The sequence below is a fragment of the Suricata suricatta genome, chromosome 10 (assembly GCF_006229205.1).
Source record: "Suricata suricatta isolate VVHF042 chromosome 10, meerkat_22Aug2017_6uvM2_HiC, whole genome shotgun sequence".
NCBI lineage: Eukaryota > Metazoa > Chordata > Mammalia > Carnivora > Herpestidae > Suricata > Suricata suricatta.
Window position 1 is genome coordinate 37,298,209 of NC_043709.1, and position 20,930 is coordinate 37,319,138.

The following is a 20,930-nucleotide window of genomic DNA, read 5'->3' on the forward strand; positions in this document are numbered from 1 at the left end:
GGGGGGAAGAGAGGTGGTGGTGATGGTGGAGGGCACTTGAGGGGAAGAGCACTGGGTGTTGTATGGAAAACAATTTGACAATAAAATATTAAAAAAATAAATAAAATAAATAAAATAAAATAAAATTGATGAACTCATAAAAAAAAGAAATACCATTTCAGTTAATTTTGTGTTATTTTCTTTGTTCGTTTTATGAAAACTAGATGTAATATCATTGATATTTAAATTGAGATATTTCACAATTTTTAAAAACTTTTTTTAATGTTTATTTAGTTTTGAGAGACAGAAAGAGACAGAGCATGAGCAGGGGAGGGGCAGAGAGGGAGATAGAATCTGAAGCAGGCTCCAGGCTCTGAGCTGTCAGCACAGAGCCCGATGTGGAGCTTGAACCCAAGAACTGTGAGATAATGACCTGAGCTGAAGTGGGAGGCTTAACCAACTGAGCCACCCAAGTGCCCCAGATATTTCACAAATTTTAAGGTTATTTTTATACAGTTAATCTACCCCCTTAGAGACATCCTTTGGCCCTTGTTATAGTAAAATTCATCATTACAAAAGTAACTATATGTACATACGCACAAGAATGCTAGAACTAGCACGTAGATCATTAATGTGTGGGGTGTTTTACTACTCACATAATAGAATTTAAGAGTCCAAGCATCTCACAGACTGAGATTTTGTTATCTAATATGTTTGTAATTGATCCCTTCTATACAATTTACTGTTCCACGTTATTTAAAACAAACAAGGCTTCAAATTTAGGCCAGTCTTGCCATTAACAAGAAAGTCTGACCTCTTTTGGTTGAAGTTTTCTTTCTTATAAAGTAAGATTTGGACCAGATGATCAAGATCATTCTTTAACCCTACTATTTTGTAACTATAAAAATAGAACTAATTGCCATCAAATTGCATTGTTTTCTTCATTTGGAGTTCAAGCATACCAATCACTCTCTGCTCAGTTTCTCACTGATCTAACTTTAAATGTTCTTCTGAAGTATTGTACTATGATAATTTTGTTCTTCCTGTTGCTAGTGGATGGTTGTGCCAGGAAAATTTGACTCTTTCTCAAGAATTAATCCATGTAAATGCTGTATGGTTTGCTCTGTCTCACTCTTTTAATATCAACAAAGTTTTATCATACTTTATTTGGCAAGCTTCGGAAAGCAGCCGTTTCCCTGTAGAGCTACAGCTTGATTTGATAATTTCTAAAGTATTTCTTTTTCTACTTTTTTGTAAGGTTATTTCCTTGGGAAACTATCTGATGTAAAATATTTTGCTGAATTTTCTTTCATAAATTATTTACCTAACTTGTTTTTTTATGAGTGTTTTTTTTTCTCGTAAATCAGCTGAAAATAGGAACTCAACCAAAAGCTTAATTTTCTTCCAAATGATTTATAAATTTGAGAGGTAGTTGAGGGAATGAGGAGGGAAGCATATTTTTGCTGTCAGACTTTTTGTTTCTCTAGAACTTGACATTTTTATTCTTCAATGAAGTCAAATTATAGAAGGACTTTAAAAATATTAATAATGTTAACTTGGATGGTGGACACTTGAGGTTTACTTCATTATTATTCTTAAACCAAGATGTTTACATACATGTATATACATTTTAACTTCCATGTGTAGATTTGACTAATCATGAAGCAAAATTTTAAACCAAGAGAAAAAAAGAAAAAAAATCATTGAATTTTATCTTGTTTATTATTTATTCTTCCTAGTAGACCGTAAGTTCTATGTAGTTAAGATATTTTGTTCTTTCATCAACTTATATATCCCCAGTACCAAGGATAGTAACTTAAGGACCCAATACCTAGCACTTGAAATATGGAAACAATAAATATTTGTTGAGTTACTCTCCATTTAGGTGGAATGCTGGATGCTGGTCTAATAGATGATGCATAATTTGTACTTAACTAGGCTGAATAGGGTTAGCTTCTGTTGAATAAAGAGTTATTGTTTAGCAATGAGAATAAAGTTTATTAGACTGAGTTTAACTCATTTAGTATATTCAAAAAGCTAAGCTTATATTGATTTTTAAATGTGTCACTTTGACCTTGTCCTTTGATTTAGTCTGAGAGATTATGCTTTTCACCCTATTAACCTCTCATGGATATTTTCTGAGCACAAGTAGAATTGAATGAATCAATGCAAATCAGAACTTTTTGGTGGAAGTTTATACTTGCCCTAAAGATAAGAATATTTTAATATTGTCTACTTATAAAGTATAACAGCTTACAATAATGATACGGTAGAAAATTATTTGGAAAACTGACTTAAAGGAGGAAGAGAGGTATAATGAAAATGAGTAATCTCTTAAGGTTTTAAAGTATTTAGTATACTTTATAGAATACCACCAGTCCTTTCCCATTTTGAAAGTAAAGAAATAATGTAAAACTAGATAAATGATCTTTGACAATTTGAAAACTAAACCTTTCTGGTTCATTTATAAATTCCTGTTAATTTATAGATTTAAATTTATAGGTTTTTCAAATACAGTGTTAATTTTTTCTAGCATCAGACTGATTTTCATTAAATTTTCAAAAGTCTTCTTCTAAGTGATTCATTGTTAATTGGAAATTGTCTCAATACATTGTGAAAAGGAGATTTAATCTGGGGCGCCTGGGTGGCTCAGTCGGTTAAGTCTCCGGCTTCGGCTCAGGTCAGATCTCACGTTCGTGGGTTCCAGCCCCGCGTCGGGCTCTGTGCTGACAGCCAGCTCCAAGCCTGGAGCCTGCTTCTGGTTCTGTGTCTCCTTCTCTCTCTGCCTCTCCCCCTCTCATGCTCTGTCTCCCTCTGTATCAAAAATAAATAAAACATTTAAAAAAATTAAAAAAAAAAAAAGAAAAGAGATTTAATCTTAATTCAACTGTATTCTCATTTAAGTTTAGACTTTTTAGCGGTGAGAAGGCATGCTCTTTGTGACGCTTAGGCATACTATTTGACAGGAATATAAGCTGATTATTGACAAAAAACAGTTTTTAAATTTCCTGGAATAAAGAGGAACTATGAGTTTTAAATAAACAATGTCAGTGGTAGATCTATTAGAAAAAATTGCTTAGCTCTTGTAATCTTTTTACTTTCACTACATTCATGCATTCAACTTTTAAATATAATTTCTTTTATATTTTTATAGTGTTAAAAATACAAAAGTCAGATTCTGTCTTTGCTTTTAATTCTTAGAAGCTTTGTTGTATGTCGTCACTTTCTATTATTTATGTCAGCATACGTATTGAGTCATTTCTAGGAAGTCCTTGAAAAAATTCACTTGTAAAAGGGATGAAAATGGTAAAAGACTTGAATTAACAAAACCTTAAGCAAAAATGAAAATAAAATACTGTTTATCTGGACACTGAAATGATCCATTACCTACTCTTGACTCTGTGTTTTTTTTGTTTTTCTAACAGATAAGACAAAACCTATGGCTTCCGTAACTAATGCCAATACTTCTAGTACACAGGCAGCTCCTGTAGCTGTTACAACACCTGTGTCGTCTGGTCAAGCCACACCTACGTCACCTATTAAAAAGGTAAGCCAAAATTGTGTTTGCTAAAGATACATGTGTTCTGTTTAAGTACTAAAGCATTAAGACAATTCTTAAATTTGTTTAGTTTATTCCAAAAATAAATTTTAGAACAAGAATGTATTTTTCTTTCTTTAGTGAGATTTTCTTTGAACCATGTTATATTCTTTTAAATAAAATAATTTTTGAAGTATTAGTTTGCATATGAAGGCTAATGGTCTTTTTTTGTACTAAACCTTTGAGAAACATGGGTTTTAGATCCTTTATCCCTGTTTATAAGTAAAGGTTCATATTGGTAATTTCACGTGTGTGAGCTAAGCACAAAAAGTACTACCTCAAGTCAGTAACAGAGCTAAAATCTAGATTTTCCTTTTTGTTTAATTTATTTCTGTTTTTATTTAAATTCAAGTTAGTTAACATTCAGTTCAGTGTTGGTTTCAGGAATAGAACCCAGTGATTCATCACTTCCATATAACACCCAGTATACATACCAACAAGTGCCCTCCTTAATGCCCATCACTGATTTAGCCCAATGCCCCACCTACCTCCCCTCCAGCAAACCTGTTTGTTCTTTGTATTTAAGAGTCTCTTATGGTTTGCTTCTCTGTTTTTATCTTATTTTTCCTTACCTTCACCTTGTTCACCTGTTAGCGGGGTTTTTTTGTTTTGAAATTTTTTTTATATTCATTTTTGAGAGAGAGAGAGAGAGAGAGAGAGAGAGAGAGAGAGAGTGAGACAAAGCATAAGCAGGGGAGGGACAGATAGAGGGGGACACAGAATCTGAAGCAGGCTCCAGGCTCTCAGCACAGAGCCCAATGTGGGGCTTAAACTCATAAACCTTAAGATTGTAACCTGAGCTAAATCAGATGCTCAGTTAACTGAGTGCCCCTCAGTGCCCCTCATCTGTTATATTTCTTACATGGGATCTAGATTTTCTAACTATACAAAGCACTAGATATGCAAGTATGGTATGCCATTAAGAGCGTGATCTCTGATGAAACAAAGCAGAGATCCAACTCTGAACTCCCTCTCCCCTCCCCTACTAATTGTAAGGACCTTAAGCAAGTTACTATCTTCCTTATCTGTCAGAGGAAAGAAAGACAAAACAAAAACAGTAAAGAGAAAGAGTGAATAAGTTAGCATTATAAGTGTTGGTTGAGAGAGAGTCTGGCTAGTGACCAAGTACGCCCATAATGTTAGTTTCATTTCTTCCTCTTCTTTATTCTGTGCTCCAGTTGGTCGCTGTCCTGTAGCTTCCTTTTCTCCACCAAACAGTGCTTTCCAACTAGTTTGTCGATATTTTAAAGATTTTGCTTTTTCCTACCACTCCAGAACCTGTATTTCATTGAACCCAAATTAAAGATCACACGTTTTTTGTTTTGTTTTTGTTTTTTTTAACCACTGCTCTGTTTTTTAAAGGCTTCTCCCCACCAGCCCTTACTTATCTTTAATGAGCATAGTCACTTCCCTCTCTGTTTACACACACACACGGACACACATACATATACACACACTTTTTTGTGGAAAATTTTAAGAATTGAGTGCAATCAATATAACACTTTACCCCTAAATACTTGAGTATGTATCTCCTAAATACAAAAAGCATTATCCTTCATTCCCATACTAAAATGATCCTATTTAAGATATTTAACTTTAATGTAATACTCTTATCTATGTTCATTATATACAAACCATAGAGAAGATTTTTTCAGTTGTCCTCCTCCTGCTGTTTTTCTGGATTTTTTTCAAAAACTGGCTCTCATTCTTTTGAGTATTTAGCTAAGCAGTCTCTTTCCTGCTGTAGTTAAATAATTACAATAGACTCCTTTTGATCAAGTATATACTTCTCAAGCATAGCCCCAAATTTAATAACTGCTTTTCATAACTGTTAGATTAGTGGGCCAGTAACTTCTTTGCTATAAAAATCCTTATTCAGAAGTACTTCTAATTCTGTAATTAAATTGATTTAATAATAACTGTTTTCTATATTTGCATATATAGAAACTCCACTTTATTCCCAGTTTCAAGCATCATTACTTACTTTGAAGGTTATATTGTTTCATTCTTGAAACCTTAGGGGTTTGTAGCCAAATTTTATTCAAATCAACAAAGTTGTGGTATACAAAAAGTTTGAAGTATTATTTTAATGGATGGAGCAATCTTATTTTGTATGACTTTAAAGCCTGTTATGTTGTTCAGTGATACTCTTTAATGTTAATTTAGCATTTTAATGTTTTTTAAGTTAGTTTCAGGAATTCTCCTGTAACATAGAGACCTAACAGATGAATTTCCTTAGATTAATTGTTAATCTGTAAATGTATCTTAAAAGATTTTGCAGTCAAGAATTCTACCCACTTACTACTCTGCTTTCCATAGTTAGACAAAGGTATGCTAAGTTCTCTTTTCTCAACTATTGCATAACCTATGTATAAATCCACACTCATACACTCATGGCAAGGAGTAGATCACAAAACAGAAAGCTCTAAAGCAATATTAAATATCACTTATATTCTCTAATAACTCAGGGTGGCAGCTATAGAGAAACATACGTATAGTCAACTTTCAATGATTTTCCCTTAAGTTTTTAACTCTTCAACTAAAATTAAAGAACTATTTCTCTAGCAGTGTGATCAGGCTTATGATTTGTGGAAATGTTTTCTATAATACCATCAGTTTGGTTTTTTGATTTAAAATTTTAATAGTAGGGATGCCTGGCTGGCTCAGTTGGGAGAGATATGACTCTTGACCTTGGGTTCATGTATTCAAACCCTACGATAGATGTAGAGATTATTTTTAAAAAATAAGTAATCTTTAAAATAAATTTTTAATATTTTTATTTATTTTTGAGAGAGTGCGAGTAGGGGAGGGACACATAGGGAAGGGAATAGGATCCAAAGCAGGCTCAACACTGACAGCGAGCCCAGTTTGGGCCCAAAGCAGTGAACGGTGAGATCATGACCTGAGTCATAGTTGGATCTTCAACCAGCTAAGCTACTTAAGCACTCCTTTAAAATTTTAACAGTAAGTTTATATACCTCTCTTTTGTCAAATATTTTTAGTTGGGGCTCCTGGTGGTGGCTCAGTTGGTTAAGCATCCAACTCTTGATTTTGGCTCAGGTTGTGATCTCACGGTTCATGAGTTTGAGCCCTGCATCCAGCTTTGTGCTGAGTATGGAGCCTGCTTGAGAGTCTCTCTCTCTCTCTGTCTCTCTCTGTCTCTCTCTGTCTCTCTCTCTCTCTCTCTCTCTCTCTCTCTCCCCCTCTCTCCCCCTCCCTCCCTCCACCTATCCCTCCCTTTCTCTCTCTCCCTCTCTCTTTTACCTCTCTCTCTCCCTCTCCCTGCTTGCACTCTCTCTCTCAAAATAAATAAAAAACTTAAAAAATATTATTTGGATCTCAGAAAGAGCTCCTACTGTGTGTGCATAAAATCTGATAGGTAAACTGTATTTACTTTACTAGATGATAAAAACTCAGAATTTTCTTGGAAGTAATTGCTTTGGTTAATTGAATCCAATTATTAAGTATAATAATAATTTAATAAAAAACTACTGTGTACTGTGGTATATTGAACTATGCCGGAAAAAGTTTACAAATACAGAATGATGGTTTAAAAATGGAAGAGATCATATTTGATTTGAGGTAATAAAATTAGAAGATTTGAGATAGATCTTGAATGAGTATTTCAACTAACAAAGAGAGTTTGCACAGTTTGTTGAAAGGAAAAGAAGAAACAATGTGAACAAAGGGATAATGTAGAATCTTTTGCAGGAGAAATAAGTTGTGTAGTATGATTGATATATAGAATACATATACAAAGTAAAACAGGAAAAGTAAAGCCAAATTATGGAATATTTTCATTTCTTTGGTAACATTTTTATAGTTTGATGGATAATAGAGAATCATAGAAGATGTTTAAATAAGGCCATTTGAGAATTATTCTTTATGGAATATTATTTTGGTAGCAGTGTACAGGTGTATTTGAAAGTGAGAGACTGAGAGAAGATGTATCAGAAAGTCATTGAAGTTGCCCAAGATGATAAAAAATAAACTAGAGAAGTGGCAGTGGTCTTATGAATGAAAGAAGTTTCAGATACTTGGCACCTAATTTATAAATGGAGGAAGATGACAAAGAAGTCTAACGTGGCTATGAAGCTTCAAACATAGGGAATTGAAGAAATTTTTTGGTGCTACTAACAGAAATAGGAAACTGAGGGACAAGCAGTTTGGAAATAAAGGTGTTTGATTTTTAAACATGTTGAGTTTCAGGTTCCAGATATAGTTCTAAATGGTCCATTCTCCAGGTAATTAAAAATTCAAGACTGGGAGTTTAGGAATCAGAGTCAAGTAAAGGTAACAGAATTGAAAATAAGCTGAGCACAGTTCATTTTGAGTTTGAGGAAGAAGAAAAGACCCTATTCTTAGTGCTCAAGAGAAGAAAGTAGAAAGATAAGATGGGAGATCTGAAAACAGACTTGAAATGCTTACGTTGCAGGACTGTGCTAGCAAAAGCAACAAGGCCAAGAAGGAGGGTGGTCAGAAGAGTAGAAAATCAAAACAGTGCCCTGTTACAAAAGCCAAAGGAAGAGTTTCAAGGAGTAGGTATAATATTTCAGAGATACTCATTTACAGACCAAATAAAACTGAAAGGTACTTTTAAACACATAAACCAATAAGTCCAAATTTACATTAGGCAGAATGGAAGTAGATCAGTCATTACAGTGCAAGAAGTGTTCATTTTTAAGTTGATAATACTGCTTCATTTTTCTCAACTCTAAAATAGCAGTAGTAGTAGTATTTCACTTGGTGGTTGTAAGGATCGAGATAACCCGTGTGAAGCACTTAAGCCAGCACGTTACCTGGCAAGAGTAAACAGCTCTTCAATGTTAGCTTCTCTTAGAACCTTCAGGAAATGTTGTTATCAGACTCTTTTATCATGGAGGAGTAACTTTGTTTCCAGTTTTGGGGAGGTTTCAGGGCAGGGATTAGCAAACCATGGTCAGTGGCCCAAAGCTGGCGTATTACCTGTTTTTGTACAAGTTAGAATGGTTTTAATATTTTTTTAATTTATTTTGAGAGACAGAGCACAAGTGGGGGAGGGGCAGAGAGAGAGAGAGAGAGGGAGAGAATCCCAGCCAGGATCCACACTGTCAGCCTAGAGCTCTACATAGGGCTCAAACTCAGGAACTGTGAGATCATGACCTGAGCCAAAATGAAGAGTTGGCTGCTTAACTAAGCACCCCCAGGCACCCCTGGTTTTAATAATTTTAAGTGGTTGGAGGGGAAAGTTGAAAGAGTATTTTGTAACACAAACTCAAATTTCAGTTTTGTTAGAAACACAGCCACATTTATTCTCTTACTCTTGTATGTATTACCTGTGGCTACTTTTGTACAACAGTGACTCTGTGGTCTGCAAAGCCTAAAATTCCCAATCTGGTCCCTTACAGAAAAGTTTGCCAATCCCTATTCTTGGATGCGCCCTATGAGTTTAGACGCAGAAATCAATAACCGGTCATCTCAGTGTATTATTGTATAAAATGTTACAGAGAGGTTCCTGGACTTTCTCAGTCAATGGAATCCTTAATGTTTTATTCATTTTTTTCACAGTACCACTTGGTCAAAAGAAGTACCTCTTTGTTTCATTTATTAAGTGGTTAATAGTTAAGTGCAAGTAAGTTAACAGTGGCAATTTGTGCAGTGTCCAACAGATGTCACTGTGCTTTCTCTCAAAACTTTAAAATACACCGCAGCACCCTTGTGATTTTATTCTAGCACCCCTGGAATGCGTCAGTACACTGTATATCATGAGTCTATTTATGACCCTATTGATAGGAATGACACTGAAAGTACCAGGGATATCTTACCATAATAGTTTTGTAGCCCTCTGACATCCTGGGTGCTTTAATAAGAAAGCACTCTTAAATGCTAATTATATCAAACTTTGGCAATAAATATGGAAGAAAATGTTTTATTTTTTTAAGTACCCATATCCTATCCTTATAGCAACTAGTTAGTTGCTATATTCACCCATCTGTTCTTAACTGTGGTTAAATATTAAACAGTGAAGTTGATGAAATGAACTAGTTAAAAGATAACAAATGTTGCATTTTTAAAACTGTTTGAAGCCTTGAAAATGAAATAAGTATTTATACAAAAGAATAGTTTTTAGTTGAAATGTTAAAATTAATATTTGGTGATAAAATAAAAAACTAAGTTTAAGGCTATGATATTAAAAATCTACTGAATTAAATATTATAAGTGGAAGATATGTCATTTATTACTTTTTGTTGATTATGCTGGATTAAAATTTTTTTAACCCAGGTCTATAAATGAGTAAAAATAAAATTCAAATTAGTAGTCTTCATTCTTATATTTGCTCCATGTGCCTTTAATTGCCTTAGAAATGTCTTTATTAGATTCTTTCAGATTCTTTCTCTTATGCTAAAATTAGAATTTGTTCCCAGTTTCTTTTAAGATTGATTCATTACCCAGTTATTGGGTTTTGTTACAAAATTCTTTTAAAAAGAAAAAGTATGTTTTGTTTATAACCTCCTTTTTTATTTTATGCTTTCAATCTTTATCTCTTTACCTGTCTTATTTTAATTGGCTTTAGTATGATTTCATTGCTCCTATCATGCCTGTGGTGGAATCAGTAGACCCTGCATCATGGAGGCAGGGCTTGCGCAAAACTGGCATTGTTCTTGTGCCCAGTAAGGGTGAAAAATCCATGGTGAGGCATTCCTATGTGCAAGGGTTTATATGAGGTTACACTGTAACAAGTTTAATATGAATATTGGTTCCAGAGATGCATGGTTTTAAAGTCCTTATGGCGTGCTCATTTCTGTTCTCTGTATTTGCATTATAATTTTCCTGTGTGATATAAAGTGTGGAGTGTGTTTTCTTAAATCTAACTTTTGGAAAGGTAGATCTATTTTTTTTTCCAGTTTTAGATCTTTACATTTTTTACTAAGACATTAACCTACTTAGTAAAAGTGTTTCTCCTGAAACTATTAACTATAATTTTAGACATATTATCTGTAAATTTGTTATTTCCAACCTAAGGATTGATCATTCTTAATAATTATTTTTTCCTTTCTTAAAAATAAATAAAAACAGTTTCCAACCTCAGCTGCAAAAATTTCCCCCAAAGAAGAAGAGAGAAAAGACGAGTCTCCTGCATCATGGAGGTTAGGACTTAGAAAGACTGGCAGTTATGGTGCTCTTGCAGAAATCACAGCATCTAAAGAGGCTCAGAAAGAAAAAGACACTGCAGGTGTTATACGTTCAGCTTCGAGTCCCAGACTTTCCTCCTCTTTGGATAATAAAGAAAAGGTAACCTATTTCATCATCTAGTTTCTGTCAACACTGTAATCATTTGTTTTCCAGGAACATGAAATCTGATAGATTTTCTACTATGTGTCATTATTAAATCTGAGTATCAACTTAATTCACCTGACTTAAATGGATACAAATATACTTGCCTTAAACAAATGTCAATGTGGAGTTACAGGCATACCTCAGAGATACTGTGGGTTTGACTCTACACCACTGCAGTAAAGCAAGTCAAATGAACTTTTTGTTTCTCACTGTGTATAAAAAATATATTTATACAGGTCGCCTGAGTGGTTCAGTCAGTTAAGCGTCTGACTCTTGATTTTGGCTTAGGTTATGATCTCATGGTCGTGAGATTGAACCCCACGTCAGGCTCCTTGTTGGGTGTATAGCCTGAATAAGATTTTCTCTTTCTATGCCCTCTCTTTCATATATATTTTTTTTTCATACATTCCTATATATGTATGTGTATTTTTTATATTTTTATTTTTTTACTTAAACTCTAATTTTATCTGTATTTTATACTATAGTCTTCTCTATGTATGCAGTAGCATTGTGTCTAAAGAAAATGTACATACATTAATTTAAAAATATGTACATGCTCACCATAATCTGAGCTTTCAGCAAGTTATAATCACTGATCACAGATCACCATAAGAAATGTAATAATGAAAAAGCTTGACATATTGTGGGAATCACAAAAATATGACATAGAGACACAGAGTGAGAAAATACTGTTGGAGAATGGCTTAAATAGACCTGCTTGATGCAGGGTTGCAACAAATTTCAAACTGTAAAAACCACGATGTCTGTTAAGTACAATAAAATGATATATGCTTCTGTAAGTATTAGGAAGATCAGATTCACTCAAAAAATACATTATGAAGCTATACTCAATTAAACAAGTGCTTTATCCTACTAGACAGTTTATAGTAAAATGTATTGAGGGGCATTTATTCTAGAATGTAACTATACTCAGGTTGCATTTATCTAGCATCTACAATTTTTTATCTGCTTTTTCATCTGATACATCAAAAGCAATCTCCTTTTAATTAGTTTTAATCACTTTATTTGAAGGATAGTATTAAATTATATCAAATAGAATGTATGCAGTTTAATTAGTGATATTTTATGTTGCTGGGGTATGTATTTTCTATATTTTCAGCATTTGTACTTTTTTTTTTAATATAGTTTCCTTCCTCTATTTAAAGTGTTTGTTTCTTTGTATCTGAAATTCAGAAATGGAATTTCTCATCAAGTAATTCAAAAATTTTTTAGTTTGTGTAAGTTGATTGCCTAATCATTTTCCAAGTACTTGATGCCAGTATAGTGGGAATGTATCAGAGGCCATTGCTACTGCACTCTCAACTGGATTTGGATAAATATAGTTTTAATTATTTTTTTGTCCTGAATATTCTAGTGTTATATCAACATAGTGAATAACTTACTTGGGACTCATCAGTTAACCATATTTGAAATCTTATTTCTCTGGAAAACATAAGAACATATTTTACTGTATTGTACTGCATTATCTTATTTATTCTGTTATAGAAATTTAGAGAAAGTCATTAAAATTTGGAGGCGCTTTTTCCTTATTAAAATACTGTCTAATTCTAGATTAAAGGAGAAAGAAAAGAAAATTGGTTTGAACAGGCTGTCCTTTAGCACTTAAAGTATCTATTAGTACACATCAACTTTAGAGTATAGGTAGGAACTGTGGAAATACTATAATATAAACTGTGATGACTGTATAATTGTAATTGTGTAGTCGTACATTGTTGAATACTCTTTCTTTAGTACTTTTAGCAGTTCCTGTAATCATTACACAGATTTATTTTTTACTCATTTCTTTTTCCTGTTGTGTAGGAGAAAGATAGTAAAGGAACTAGGCTTGCATATGTTGCTCCTACAATACCAAGACGACTAGCCAGTACATCTGACATTGAAGAGAAAGAAAACAGGTGGATTTATTATTATTTGCCCAATGTTTTTCCTGTGAAATCTTTATTATGTAGCATGAGAATTAAAACATTAGCATTGTTGTAACTGTGTGGGATCTATGGATTGTGGGGAGAACAGTAAATAGAAGGCCTGAAGAGATGCAGACTTGTATATTCATGAAATGGCAAAATCAAAACAAAACACCTTGTGGTTGGGACAGTGTTAGCAGATGAGGTCACAGACTACTTCAGGCTCTCCAAATAATTGAAACCTACAGAAAAGGATAAAGAAAGGAGAAAAAGCTCTTAATCACTGTCAGCATTTTAGTTTTCATTCCTATTTTAGTCAGCATTCCTCATGGGATATGAGAACTTTTAAATATAATCATAGTCCTGTTATAACATCCAGTTTTGTGTCTTGACTTTTTTTTTTAATCTCACATCTCATACGTAGTCTTATGTGTTCATACTTTTTTTTCAATAAGTGTTGTTTTTCATCAGTGCATTATGTACCATAGAGTAGATCTGTTGAGGTTTAAGTAACTATTTCCCCTCCCCAAATACAGACACCTAAATTGTCTGATATTCTATGATCATAAGTAAAACTTCTGTAAATGTCTTTATTCTCTCTGTAATTGGGATTACATCCTACAGATAGAATCTTAGAACTGGAATTACTTTCACTTCTTAATAAATATTCTGAAGTATTTTCCCAAGGGATTTTACTAGTTTCTGATTCTACTAATGTTTATTAGTATACAGCTTTCTTAATCCTATTTTAAAATTCTATACCAGAATTTGAAAGAGATTCTTTTCACAGGGACTCTTCTTTGCGAACAAGTAGCTCCTATACAAGAAGAAAATGGGAAGATGATCTCAAAAAGAATAGCTCAGTTAATGAAGGATCAGCTTACCATAAAAGGTAATAGAATTCTTAAGTAACTTTTATAAAAATATGAGGCAGTTTATTTGGAGCCCTCCATTTAATATCATTAAGAAAATATGTGCTTTTGTTTAAATAAAACATCATTTAAAAGTCCAGAATATGTAGTTAGAGATGGATGAAAATTTGCTTCTACTTAGAGATATATAGTCTATATAATTAGATTTGATATGTGAGGAAGCATCTTTTAGATTGTAGCATATTTAAAAGGAACTCCTTATATAATTGACTAGAGAAGTTGAAATAGATCAGTGTCTTAATTGATCTGGTTATTATTTAGTGACCTGGAAGTTTCCACTTTTCCTAGAACTCAGAAATACAGTAATGTCTTGAATTGAAATGTTGGTAATGTTATATTGGAGAGGAGGGGAAAAAAAACCTATAAATATTTTCTCTGCTAAAAGCAGCCAAAAAGAAGAGTTAAAGATGAGCAAGTATAATACAGACAGGGGTCACTCCAAGGCTGTGACTCATTGCTAAAATACTTTACTTCAAAAAGGTTGATCTTAACTTTCCTTGAGTAAAACCAGGCCTAAGTGTTTTTCTCAGACCCAGCCTGGCATGACCATATGGTCTGTTAATAGATCCAGAAATGTAAAATACCAGATCAGATCATGTTTAAGGAGGCGGGAGGCAGTAAAATGATACACTACCAAATTAGTGAAATCTAGACTCTAGCAAGTTGTAGATGCAACTCTTGGTGCTGGAGCTGGTGGTGTATTTAGGAACACAATTTTTTAGATTTTTCCTAGCCTTGTAAATCTGTGTAATGTATAGACATTAATTGTAGAACACACATACAAACACATCCTACATAGATATGACTCTTTCCTTCAGTTGCTCCTTTGGTAGAAGACAAGATGATTTGATTAGTTCTAGTGTTCCAAGCACCACATCAACACCAACAGTTACCTCTGCAGCTGGGCTTCAGAAAAGCCTGCTTTCCAGCACAAGCACTACTACAAAGATTACAACGGGTTCTTCCTCAACAGGCACACAAAGCAGGTGAGTCACAGATAAATTTTGTGTTCAGGCTTACTGTGTGCTTACGTGTGTGCATGCATTTTTGTTTAGAAGATTGTGGGGCTCTGGATTTTTTCATTTACCTTTTAAAATTATTTAAAGCAAAAATTGGTTCTAAAAAAAGGCAATTATGCATGTCTGGGGGCAAAACTAAGTTCTTAAATTAACAACTTTCCTTGAATCAGGCTGCTTAAAATGTAAATTTTTCTCTTTGACAGCTTTGGGTGAGACTTTTGGTTCATAATTCAAAGATGTCTTGCCTCTTGTTTAAAAAAAAAAAATCCATCCCTGTAGTCACATGTTTCAGCTGCTAGAAAGTGCTTTCATTGTTTAGCTGTTTTCCTTTTCTCTTTTTGTGTTGCTGCTTTTCATGCAATAGTACCTCAAATCGTTTGTGGGCTGAGGATAGTACTGAAAAAGAAAAGGACAGTGTTCCTACGGCAGTGACCATCCCCGTTGCTCCAACTGTTGTAAATGCTGCAGCCTCAACCACAACCCTGACTACAACTACTGCTGGCACTGTCTCCTCCACATCAGAGGTCAGGGAGAGACGCAGGTGTGTAAAGATCCTAATAGGACTGCTGATGTATCTTGCTCAGTGCTGAAACTTACTTGTTTTGCTTTTCAATCTTGTCAAGTTGGTGACCATCTCTTCAGTAGGTTCGTAAGTGAAATCATCTGTATCACCTCAGAACTGTGTAAATTGATATAATTAGCAGTTATTAGCACTTAGGCTTGCAACTCTCGCTAACAGAATTGATGTTTTCATTTCAAGGAAGTGAGCCAGACACTTGTTTTCTTAGTCATCTTTGTTTTTTTAATGGTTGTTTTAATTCAAGACATTTTTGTGATGAAGATCTACACATACCCAGTCATCATACTCATGGAAGACTAGATGTAACATGACAGAAACAGATTCTTCATTCTTCCCTTTATTTCCTCCCATTATTAAAAAATTTGATGGATGTTAAACTGTTTTTGTTACTTTTGAGACTTTCATTTTAAGATTCTCTTGAAGAAAGGCTCCTTGGGCATATGTGTAAGCCAAGTCATTTTTAAGTACATTGAATACATGCATTTAGTTTTAATTCAGTACATAAAGGAAATCATGAATTAAATATTTTAATTTATTTAATGTTTTATTTATTTTAGAGAGAGAGAGAGAGAGAGAGAGAGAGACAGTGTGAGCAGGGGAGGGTCAGAGAGACAGGGAAACACAGAATCCAAAGACAGGCTCCAGGCTCTGAGCTAGCTGTCAGCACAGAGCCCAACGCAGGGCTCGAACCCACGAACTGTGAGATCATGACCTGAGTCGAAGTCGGACACTTAACCGACTGAGCCACCCAGACACCCCACAAATTATGATTCTTAACTTCAGATTTCTTTATTTTTTATGTTGTTGGGGAAAGTTGAGTTTCATCTTTTTAGAATTAATCCTGGAAGACATTAAAGATTAAGAATTAAATATTTGGAGATTTTCATAGAACAGAACACATTTCAATAGGATAAGAAACAAAATGTGTCTATTGACATTTTTCCTGGTGTATATTACAGAAACTTTGTCTTATGCATTTTCAGTGATGTTTGCAGTAATATTAATGTTTGTGTTTTGTTTGATGTCAGATAATTGTTTGCAATTTTGGATGCTTTGTGGCCTCTTCTGTTTGTCTTTTGGTTAAATTTTGTTAACGGTTTTGAAATATATATAGTTGAATATTTGTCCTAAAAATGTATGTATTATGATTTAAGTATTTATTGTGACTAAAAAGATAAGCTAATACATCTTTGCTATTTTAGGCATCCTTACATCTATACTTTCAGATATTATGAAAAGTTACCAAACTCACTATTAAATTCCACAATATTCTGGAATTTTGTTTTTATTGATCAGGTTTGGATGAAGATTTTTTTGTTTTTGTTAAGATTTCCAATGGATTATTGGTGGTGGGGTGGGGAGTAGAGAAGTTAGCTTAAAATAGATGGAGCATTATAGCAAATTCTTTCATTTTTTAAATATTTCTCAGGTCATGATCTCATGGTTCGTGGGTTCGAGCCCCACATCTGGCTCAGTGCTGACAGCTAGCTCAGAGCCTGTAGCCTGTCTTCAGATTCTGTGTCTCCCTCTCTCTCTGACCCTCCCCTGCTCGCACTGTCTCTCTGTCTATCAAAAATAAAAAAAAAAACATTTAAAAAATTTAAATATTTCTATCTCTCGAATCTTTTCAAAATACAGAGCAGTATCTTACTAATAAGTTCATGTTTGTAACATGAGTTCACATGGAACAGTTACTTTGTATAGTTATTCTCCTCCACCTTTTCCCCTTGGCTCAGCCAGATTGCATTTGCTCATTTATCTTCCCTCTGCAAGGAAAAAAGCTAAATGAAAAACAAAGGTTGGTTTTCAGTTTTTTAAAAGATGTTATTTGTTGATTACCTAAAATATAAGTATTATAAATAAATAATACTTCAGCCATTAAATGTCAGTGAAATAATAAATAGAATAATTGGAATTATTAGAAAATCATTTTTTAAAAAATAATACTCTTTCAGTAGCTCAGAAAATTATAAGCAATCTAAGACTACTAAAGAGTAAAACTATGCACCCTGTATAGTTTTAAGAAAGAGATTCAATATGACAGTATGATATAGTAAGATTAAGACAGCAGTAGAAATTGAGGGGTGCCTGGGTAGCTCAGTTTGTGGGATCAAGCCCCATGTCAGGCTCTGCTGACAGTGCAGAGCCTGCCTGGGATTCTCCCCCTCTCTCCCTCTGCACCTCCCCCGCTCTTTCCTTTCTCTTTATGAAAATAAATAAATAAAATGGCTCAGCTGGTTAAGCACCCAGCTCTTAGTTTCTACTCAGGTTATGATCTTATAGTTTCATGAGTTCAAGCCCCATGTCGGGCTGCCAGTGCAGAGCCTGCTCGGGATTCTCTCTCCCCCTGCCCTACTCACACTCTCTGTTTCCCTCAAAATAAACAAACTAAAAAAAAAAGGCAGCAGTAGAGTTTGATATATTCTGCTATCTTTTTAATAATCAGTTCTTTTTTTTTTTTTTTTTTTCAAATTTTTATGTCTTTATTTTATTTTGAGAGAAAAAGAGGCAGAGAGCCAGCAGGGGAAGGACAGAGAGACAGGGAGACACAGAATCTGAAGCAGGCTCCAGGCTCTGAGCTGTCAGCATAGAGCCTGACGCGAAGCTTGAACCCACAGACTGTGAGATCATTACCTGAGCTGAAGTCAGACGCCCAGCTGACTGAGCCACCCAAGTGCCCCTATAATCAGTTCTTTTTAATTAAAAACACAAAATATATGAATTAACTCTCTTGTCTACATTTATTTCATAGAGGTTTGCTCTATACAGGAACCCCAGGTGATGAGAATGAACTGAATGCCAGAGGACTCTTAAAATAATAGGAAATATATTGTATATTACAAATTGATAGGCTAGATTTTTATGCTGATTTGGAGCAAATGTAAGGAAAATTTAAGTGAACAGATACTATGTCTTTTGAATAGTAATTTTTATCCCCTTAATCTGCATATGTTGAACCAGATCTGATAGGTAGATTTAACTTTTATGGCACCTTGAAACTGTTGAAAAAGAAGTGAAGCTCACTTGAAGAGACTGATGATTGATTAGTTCTGTTTGCTGTGGGGATTAAAAGAGCAAATGGCAGTGCAGATTCCCTGTTGTACACTATGACTGAAAATTTTGACCATTACATAGAGGAGACAGATTCAGTTATCCGTGTTCATGCTTACTTTCAGAGAAGCTCATGAAATACTGAAATGATACATGAGCTGCTATAAAGTTTTTCTGTTTTACCACATTGAAGTTTCATCTTATTTTATTTTTTCTCCTCATCTGGAAGTCCTAAAAGCAATAAATTGTACAGGGGCAGTGGATGCATAAATAAGTACCAAATGAATGGCTAAAAAACTGGCCATTGGGCCGTGTTTTCCAACTTGATGTTTCACAGAGCACTTTTCTAGATATAACAGGTGTACCATAAAAGTATGTTCTACTTAAATAATCTTAGGAAATGCAGAAACAAGGTTAAATAGGTTTCTTTCTTGGTTCTTCTCAGAGCCTTTAACATGCTGTGATTTTCCTGGAGAAGGTTAAAATGTATAGCATTTTCCAAATATCTATATCTAACTTCTAGAATAAACCAGCTCCTCACTCTATTCTTAATAATTAAGAATTAATTTTCTTAAACTAAAACTGTAACGAGTTTTTTGTTATTCTTTTTCACTTTTTAAATTGCTTATCCCAGAAAAATCACTGGAGTTGTTATACAAGTAGGAAATAACTGTTATATCTAAATAAAAAGCTTAAAACTCACAAGGGTTGATATAGAGACAGAATGAAAATTTAGAAACAGTGGGAGAAAGAGAAGTATCAAGCTTAGTGTAGCTTGAGCATTGTGGACCATTCAGAGGACATGTATCCTACCAGTTGTAGCCATTTCTCTGGATCTGTACATAGGTACAGATGATGCCATATGTTGCAGAATCTCTAAAAGAAAGTCAAACTAAAGAAAGACTGGTAACTAGTATGTTTTATGTGCCCAGGGCACCTGGATGGCTCAATCTGTTAAGCATCTGACTCTCGATTTCTGGTCAGGTCATAATCTTACGGTTTGTGGAATCAAGACCTGCACTGAGCTCTGCACTGACGGCATGGAGCCTACTTGGGATTTTGTCTCCTTTTCTCTGCCTCTCTCCTGCTTGCTCTATGTCTCTCTCTCTCTGAAAATAAAAATAAACTTTAAATCAATAAATAAGTAAAGTGTTTTATGTAGTGAATTTTTTCCTTGCCCAACACTTTTAGGAGGACAAATTAAAAGTAACAGACCAAATACTTAGAAATTTAATTTTTATTTTTAATTAAAAATTTAGGGGCACCTGGCTGGCTCAGTGGGTTAAATGTCCAGCTTCTGCTAAGGTCATGGTTTGTGAGTTTAAACCTTGCATTGGGCCTTGTGCTGATTGTGCAGAGTCTGTTTGGGATTCTCTCCCTCACTCTTTCTTCCCTTTCCCCACTTATCTTCTCTCTCTCAATATTAAATAAACAAAAAAATGAACTTATAGGTTATAAATTTTAAATCTGTACCAGTATTTTAATAGAAACTAAATTTGGTAAAATAGAACTCATCAATGCTTGAATTATGTGGGGTTTGCCTGATTTATGAGATACATGTAGTGATACTATAATAACAAAAAGACATAATCTTTCAGAATATTCTAATGTTTATTTTTGAGAAAGAGAAGGAGTGAGTGGGGAAGAAGCAGAGAGAGAGGGAGACACAGAATCTGAAGCAAACTGTCAGCACTGTGCCCAGTGTGGGTCTCAAACTCATGAACTATGAGATCATCACCTGAGCCTAAGTTGGATGCTTAACCGACTGAGCCACCAGGATATTCTAGAAACCTAGAGGTGAAAACATGGATAAAGAGGAAAAAATGTCATTATGTCTTTATGAAATAGTGCCATAGGGTATTCAACCAAATAGAGAAAACAGGTGATATTTTCTAAAACCAGATGATAAAAAGCAACTTAAGTCAAAATAAAGTAGTGGAAAGATTTTCATCTTTCTCTAAATTTGTTGGATATCTCAGTCAGGTAGAAACACCTTCCTGAGAAGTTCTTGACTTACTTTGCTTAAAGTTTATCTGTAATTAGAGTAGAAGCAACGCAGAAAACCAGTCCTCTAGAGCTAAGTTTAGCCAATAAGTAAGCGTTAATTGATAGAATTGAAGCAGCTAGGGTTTTGGATGACACGTAATCTTAGGGCTAATTATTCAAGGAAGTGAATCATAGGAATAGTAAATCATGTATTTTAGTTTTAGACAGATTCCTAAAAACTCGAGAGTGTGAAGGAAACAGAGAAATCAAAAGGAACAGGGCTCAAAGAATTCTGAGGAAACTAAATGATTCTAAGGAGTTTAAGGTATGTTATATTCTCGGAACCTAGAGCTTTAAATTTAAAGGACACATAGAAAAAAATAAAAGATAAGGTATAAAACCAAGAATAAATTCTAAAGTTGGCTGTGGATATATGAATAGTTTTGGAAGTTTAAAGAACAGAATGAATTACAAGTTGGAAAGCATATTAAATCTAAAAAAAAAAAAAGCCCTTTTAAAAAGTTGAGCTTTTTAAAGGGGAGG

General features: G+C 34.1%; 1 protein-coding gene across 3 annotated transcripts in view; it reads left to right on the forward strand.

Moving 5' to 3' along the window:
• PPP1R12A (protein phosphatase 1 regulatory subunit 12A) overlaps nt 1-20,930 on the forward strand; it is a 152,001-nt gene that overhangs the window by 91,660 nt on the left and 39,411 nt on the right. Inside the window, exons 9-14 of one of the 3 annotated variants that reach the window (XM_029953210.1) lie at nt 3,405-3,526; nt 10,634-10,849; nt 12,716-12,810; nt 13,610-13,711; nt 14,570-14,737; nt 15,135-15,311. In XM_029953210.1, the coding sequence (XP_029809070.1) occupies nt 3,405-3,526; nt 10,634-10,849; nt 12,716-12,810; nt 13,610-13,711; nt 14,570-14,737; nt 15,135-15,311 (880 nt within the window). The remainder of the gene's footprint in view (nt 1-3,404; nt 3,527-10,633; nt 10,850-12,715; nt 12,811-13,609; nt 13,712-14,569; nt 14,738-15,134; nt 15,312-20,930) is intronic. The other 2 variants (XM_029953211.1, XM_029953212.1) reach the window with 2 other exon arrangements.